The sequence below is a fragment of the Mugil cephalus genome, chromosome 14 (assembly GCF_022458985.1).
Source record: "Mugil cephalus isolate CIBA_MC_2020 chromosome 14, CIBA_Mcephalus_1.1, whole genome shotgun sequence".
Lineage (NCBI taxonomy): Eukaryota > Metazoa > Chordata > Actinopteri > Mugiliformes > Mugilidae > Mugil > Mugil cephalus.
The window spans coordinates 25,393,623-25,400,966 of record NC_061783.1 but is presented as its reverse complement, the minus strand read 5'-3'; the positions used below and the strand labels follow the sequence as shown (position 1 = coordinate 25,400,966).

General features: G+C 49.1%; 1 protein-coding gene across 1 annotated transcript; it reads right to left on the bottom strand.

Moving 5' to 3' along the window:
* Positions 1–1,662: 1,662 nt before the first annotated feature.
* Positions 1,663–6,902, bottom strand: pdia8 (protein disulfide isomerase family A, member 8). Its single transcript, XM_047605931.1, has 13 exons — positions 6,707–6,902; positions 6,498–6,576; positions 5,819–5,936; positions 5,632–5,739; positions 5,431–5,560; positions 5,151–5,264; positions 3,854–3,979; positions 3,521–3,703; positions 3,331–3,439; positions 2,448–2,576; positions 2,283–2,362; positions 2,156–2,213; positions 1,663–2,075 (listed from the first exon to the last, which is right to left on the bottom strand). The coding sequence occupies exons 1-13, from the start codon at positions 6,868–6,870 to the stop codon at positions 1,986–1,988; spliced, it is 1,488 nt and encodes a 495-aa protein (XP_047461887.1). The 5' UTR covers positions 6,871–6,902; the 3' UTR covers positions 1,663–1,985.
* Between the last annotated feature and the right edge of the window lie 442 nt (positions 6,903–7,344).

Below are 7,344 nucleotides of genomic sequence, written 5' to 3'. Positions count from 1 at the left end.
CTGTTTATTAATGAACCACTAAACAACAACTGACACTATTCATCATTATTAATACTATTATTATTATTATTATTCTAAAAACATCATCTAACCTACGTGATCAGAGGTTAAGAAAGGAAACCTGAAGCAAACTTTCTTAACCAACAACAGATTCCATGTATCTCTGAGGTTCTGTGTGACAGCTTCCTCTTATTCATGTGTGCCCAGTATTATTATTATGACATTTTTATTTTATTTTGCTCTTATGCGTGTTTTTGTGTGTAGTGAGGTCAGCTTGCATTGTATTGTGCAACTAGTGTGATATATGACGATGTGTTATGTACTGTAAAAAAAATAAACATTGTTCAAAAAATAAAAGAATCCATCATCTGATAAACAGCAGCTTTATAAACTGAGCACGTTCCTTCGCAGTAAATGCGCTCAGCTCATTAGCTTCAGGCTAAACACCAGAAATAACATGAAAAACACCTTTACTGGCTCATCCTCTTTGTCGCTCATTAGCCTGTTAGCATGCTAACGTAGCATCTTCACAGCCTCATGCTGAGTAACGCAGTAGCTGGGTGGAGTCGCTAGCTAGCTGGTGCTAACATGTGGTAACGGCTTAAAATGCTAACATGCGCGAGCGTCTAGGGATGGAGTGGGGTGACCAGACGTGACCCTATTTTTGGGGACAGCCCCCTTTTGGATAACATGTCCCTCGGCTAAAGGTGTCTCTGAAAATCTCCCCGATTTTAGCGTTTTATGGATGACAAAAAAAAAATGTTGCCCGCAGATGACAACAGCCGTTACTACGGTATACGGGAAGTAAGCAGTAGATATACATGGGAGTAAGCGCTAGTGAGCATGCGCGCAGACTACAGTTATTACGGTACCCGGTTGACGTTACAGGCTTAACAGTTTAAATATGAGTAAATATGTCAAAACAAATGAAAGTATAATTGTCCCTCTTTCTGCATTTCGACTTAATGACATTCAATTCTTCTTTTAGAATCCATTTTTTCCAACCCCAGAGCTATAAATGTCCCCGAATTTCTTTTTTTAAAATCTAGTCGCCTAAGGATGGAGGCTACACTGGCTAATGCTAGCAGATAGCCCCGTTAGCTCTGCGCTTTGTGTCGGTAAACGGCTCCAAACTGCACGGAGCGGCGGCTTCCAACTAAAAAAAAAAAGCGCTGGAATGAGATTCCTCCGTGAATAACGCCCGGTACTTACTGAGGACTAGGACCTGCTGGCCGATCATCTCGTTAACGGAGCCGGTAAACGGTCGACTGGAAGGTTCTAAGAGGCACGAGGAGAAGGAGGGATCGATCCGCAGGGGCGGGGAACCTCCACGGGGTGGACCAATCAAATTACAGCATTAATATGATTGACAGGCCAACCCACCAATAGAGCAAATGAAAGGAAGGCTCCAGGACAAGCAGCCTTTTATGGAGAAAACCAACCAGACTCCCTTTAGATTTTTAACGATTTAAGAGTCAGCTCTGCGATATTGGTAAAAGAAACTCTAAATAAATGCGTTTAAACAGAGAACTCTGTCATTTATTGGAAGCAAAAGCTTGGTACAGTTTCTCACATTAAACAGGTTTAAAAATGTGAATGAGGTCTGGTGTGAACAGGCTCAGCAATAAGACACAATAATAACTTCACACTCACTGAAATATGAACAATTAACATCTGTAGTGTTTATTACAAAATAAATATTGACAATGAGGGAATGAAAGTAAAATGAGGAAAACATGGTTCTTGTTTTAGTCTGTTGATGTTTGACTTCTTAATTCTTTTTATTGTTCTTGAAACATTGTTTTCATCCTTAAATAATAACCAAAAAACATCAGATGACTCAATAAATAATAAATAATAAATAAATCTGTTTATTCAGTAGAAACATCAGCAGCCGTTCATCATTGTTCCCGTCTCCAGGTGGGTCAACATGAACACCGCCCATCGTCATGGAGACCGCCTCCAGGAGCCGGTCCTGAGTGATGTCAGAGTTCGTCCTTGGAGCCGCCGAGCTTCTGCCTGTGACTCGCCTCACGTTTCAGAAAGTTCAGGAAGTCTCTGACCTCTCGACCACCCTGAAAACACACAGACGTCATGTGACCACCAGGCGTCACATGACGACTAGGAGTCATGTGACCGGTTGAGCTGGTGTTACCTCGTATCTTATCGGCTGGTCCTTCCTGCCCGCTGGGGCGAGGTAGATGGTGGGAAACCTGCAGAGAGACAGAGACATGAGATAAAGAGTGGACGGGAGACGTCTGCTCATTAAACCTCGTCCTCACCCTTGGACGTCGTAGCCCAGCGGGACGTCGTTATCGACGGCGTTCATCTTGGCGATGACAACATCAGGGTTGGAGCTGAGCTGAGGACGAGTGGAGGAGACAGAGACAGAATAAATTAAAACACAGACGTCAGACGACGTTGGAGGACATTAGTGGACATCTCACCGTGTCTGCCAGCTCTCTGAACACCGGCTCCAGCTTCTTACAGTGTGGACAGGACGGAGAGTAGAACTGGATGAGGACGTCTCTGTTTGGATCATTCACCACCTCATCAAATGATTCGGCCACAACCACCTGCAGAGAGACAGCACGGGTCACAGGTCACGGGTCACGGGTCACAGGTCACAGGTCACAGGTCACATGTCATAGGTCACGGGTCACGGGTCACGGGTCACGGGTCACGGGTCACAGGTCACAGGTCACGGGTCACGGGTCACGGGTCACGGGTCACATGTCATAGGTCACAGGTCATGGGTCACGGGTCACGGGTCACCATGGCGTTTAACCCTCTGGACCAGTTCAAGACAACGTAGCATCAAGACGCTTCTCACTGAGTCTCTGTTTCTACTTTAGTAGAAACTTCAGCCGATAGATCAGTTTTAACTAGTGTTTCTAGACCAAGTTAAACTAGACTGGTTCTAAATAACTGAGGAGAGAGCTAGCAGGAGGAGAGAGCTAGCAGGAGCAGAGAGCTAGCAGGAGGAGAGAGCTAGCATGAGGAGAGAGCTAGCAGGAGCAGAGAGCTAGCAGGAGGAGAGAGCTAGCAGGAGGAGAGAGCTAGCAGGAGCAGAGAGCTAGCTGGAGGGGAGAGCTAGCTGGAGGGGAGAGCTAGCAGGAGGAGAGAGCTAGCAGGAGCAGAGAGCTAGCAATACAATAAAGTCACATGTGAGGCTGAGCTGAAAGAATGAAACCAAACCAGGAAGCATGTGAAACAGAGTCAGACTCTGGGACACTGGACTCTGGGACACTGGACTCTGGGACACTGGACTCCAGAGGGTTAATGTCCTCTGTCCATCAGGGATCAATAACCAGTAGTCGCTGGTCTCACCTTGACTCCTGCCGTGTTCCTCTCAGGTACCGGTTCTGACTTGATGAAGCGTTTGAGTCGTCCAGCAAAGTAGTCCTCCAAGAACCTCTCCAGAGACTGTCCGTCCCTCCTGAGACACACAGTAATCTGATTACTCACAGCAGCTGTGACGCTGCGACCTGATTGGCCGTCCCTGTGTGAGGTCACCTACGTGAACTCCTCCCTCATCGTGTACTTGTGGCCCAGTCTGGTCCGGATAGTAACGAAGGGCAGCTCTCCACCATCAGACGTCCCCAGACCGAAGTCCTCCTCCAGCTCCAACAGGAAGTCCTTTTTATTGGCTACGGAGAATGTCAGGCCCCGCCCAGCATACTTAGATGCCACCTTCATCACCCTGGTAACAGGAAACAAGAGGGAGGGGCTTAATCATACCTGTCCACACACAGTTTGCTATAGGTTACACCTGAGTGTCTTCACCTGAGTGTCTTCACCCGAGTGTCTTCACCTGAGTGTCTTCACCTGAGTGTCTTCACCTGAGTGTTACCTGTTCCTCCAGTAGTTGGAGCCTCTGATGTTGTGGTGATAGTCCAGGTCGTAGTACGCCGTCAGCAGGTCACGAACTCTCAGTCGGTCTCTGTTCTCCAAGGTCATGTGAGGACACAGACCATAGCTACAGACAGGTGGACAGGTAAACAGATGGACAGGTGAACAGGTGGACAGGTGGATATGTGAACAGGTAAACAGGTGGACAGGTGAACAGGTGGACAGGTAAACAGGTGGACAGGTAAACAGGTAAACAGGTGAACAGGTGGACAGGTGGACAGGTGGATAGGTGAACAGGTGGACAGGTAAACAGGTGGACAGGTGGATAGGTGGACAGGTGGATAGGTGGACAGGTAAACAGATGGACAGGTGAACAGGTGGATAGGTGAACAGGTAAACAGGTGGACAGGTGAACAGGTGGACAGGTGGATAGGTAAACAGGTGAACAGGTGGACAGGTAAACAGATGGACAGGTGAACAGATGGACAGGTGAACAGATGGACAGGTGGATAGGTGGACAGGTGAACAGGTAAACAGGTGAACAGGTGGACAGGTGGACAGGTGGACAGGTGGATAGGTGGACAGGTAAACAGATGGACAGGTAAACAGGTGAACAGGTGGATAGATGGACAGGTGGACAGGTGAACTGGTGGATAGATGGACAGGTGGACAGGTAAACAGGTGAACTGGTGGACAGGTGGACAGGTGGACAGGTGGATAGATGGACAGGTGGACAGGTAAACAGGTGAACTGGTGGACAGGTGGACAGGTGAACAGGTGGATAGATGCACAGGTGGACAGGTAAACAGGTGAACAGGGGGGGAGCCTCGACTCTGATTCCTTGCCGTTCTGGGACTCTGGGGACGGTGCTTGTCGCCGCTTCCCCAGTTATCCTGACTCCCTGGGTACCAGGAAGGCACCGCTCGGTCGGGGCTGGTCCTGGGGGCCCTTGGAGGAAGCATGGAACTGGTCGGGGTCTTCATAGCTGGCAGTTAGATGGTTTTTAAGAGGGTAGGGGAACTCTGGCTCTGGTTCCTTGTTGTACTGGGACTCCGGGGACGGCGCTAGTCGCCGCTTCCCCGGCTATCCCGACTCCCTGGTCACCCAGAAGGCACCGCTTTGTCGTGGCTGGTCTGGGGGATCCTTGGAGGAAGCATGGAACTTACCTGGAGTTCGTTTGTCTTAGACAGCTTAGACACTGGGTGGGCTTCGGGGTTAGGTGTTGGAAGGGTAAACAGGTAAACAGGTGAACAGGTAAACAGGTGAACAGGTGAACTGGTCAAGTGAATGAGTCTCACATGTTGTCTCTGATGAAGCGTCTCAGGGAACCAATAGTCAAATATTCTCTGAAGATGACGACGTTGTCCTCAAACGTGTTGGACAATCTGGGAGGTCTGAACAACAACACACTCCTGACACAAACACACACGCACAAACACACACGCACAAACACACACGCACAAACACACACACATCAGTAATTCTCTGTTGATTAAAGATAAACTAACAACAAATATCAAGGGACATCAGCCCGTCTCCAACATGTCTCCAACATGTCCCTAGCGTGTCTCTACGCACTCGGCCGTGACGCCGTGGTCCTGGCCCAGCCCCAGGTCCGTGATGTGGGCGAATCTGAACTGTTCTCTCAGGAGACCGGCGGCTTTCAGGAACTCAGCCAGACGAGAGCTGTCGTCACCTGAGAACACACCTGAGACACAACACAGGGTCAGGTGACCAGGAAGAAGAGGACCATGGGGACAGGTGACCTCAGGAACATACCGACTACACTGGCGTCGTAGTGACTGGTGAAGGTCTGGAGGTCGTCTTTGGTTCTCAGGTGAACAGAGTCTGGACCCGTCTGCTTCTTCATGTACTGATAGATCCCATCTGAACACACACAGGTAACACACAGGTAACAAACAGGTAACACAACCACACAGGTGTTTAACCTTTGTCATATTTTTACCTGCGCTGCGAGGTCCATCGTAGGGGGCGGAGTCTCTGCCGTACCTGAAGATCTTCAGAGTGGGATAACCAGAGACCCCGAAACGAGCACAGGTCTCTGAGTGGGCCGTACAGTCTACCTGACGGACAGGTGAGGACAGAGGTGAGGACACAGGTGAGGATCGAGATGAGGACACAGGTGAGGATCGAGATGAGGACACAGGTGAGGATAGAGATGAGGACACAGGTGAGGATAGAGATGAGGACACAGGTGAGGACACAGGTGAGGATAGAGGTGAGGGCACAGGTGAGGATAGAGATGAGGACACAGGTGAGGACACAGGTGAGGATAGAGGTGAGGGCACAGGTGAGGATAGAGGTGAGGACACAGGTGAGGATAGAGGTGAGGGCACAGGTGAGGATCGAGATGAGGACACAGGTGAGGATAGAGATGAGGACACAGGTGAGGATAGAGATGAGGACACAGGTGAGGATAGAGATGAGGACACAGGTGAGGACACAGGTGAGGATAGAGGTGAGGGCACAGGTGAGGATAGAGATGAGGACACAGGTGAGGACACAGGTGAGGATAGAGGTGAGGGCACAGGTGAGGATAGAGGTGAGGACACAGGTGAGGATAGAGGTGAGGGCACAGGTGAGGATAGAGATGAGGACACAGGTGAGGACACAGGTGAGGATACCTTTGCTAACTGGACGCTGCCTTTCAGTCGAGTCGCCGCTTTCTCAAACTCTGGAGATAATTTCTTACAGTGACCACACCTGAAGAAAGGAGGGATGGAGGAAAAGAGGAAGATCATCAACAGAGTTAACGGGGAAGAAGGATGGAGGGATGGAGGAGGAGCTGGGTCGGACTGACACTAGCTATGCTAAGCTAACGATGCTCCGTTACCATGGCGCGTAGAATTTTACGAGCATGGTCTCGTGCTCCGTTGCCAAGTAGTCGAAGTCCGCGTCCCCGAGCTCGAGCACGTCCCTGCGCGAGGACAAGGCGGCAGGAAAACGGGACAACAGCGCGAACGTAACAGCAGGAATCAACCGGACCGCGGCCGCCATTTTGGATCAATGTGTGTAGAAACACACAGAGGATATCTGGCTTCAAAATAAAACACTTAATAAACGTAACGTTCCTTTCTCCGGGTAGATTTAAAAACAATAATGTTTACCTAAATAAAAATAAATCCAACACGGTCAACACTGAAGCCTTCTTCATATAAAAGAGACGAGAAAATCACAAGGTTTCAACCCACCCACCACCTAGTGCTTTTACTTCGAAGGTCTTGCTTTGTATGTCCGGTGTAAAGCCTGTGCTGTGTGCACCTGTCAGATGAGGGGCGGGGCCTAATGATAAACAGCGCTCTCTGATTGGTAGAGTGGAAGGAGCCGATGTGATGTGTCATTGGCCGAAGGATTTGTCAATCACTTGGCTCATGAATAACTAATAAGGCTCGAGATGAATGAAGACTGAACGTGAGAAGATTAATTTAAAGGATAAGATGAGAAAGACGAATTTTCATGCAAAAACATTTG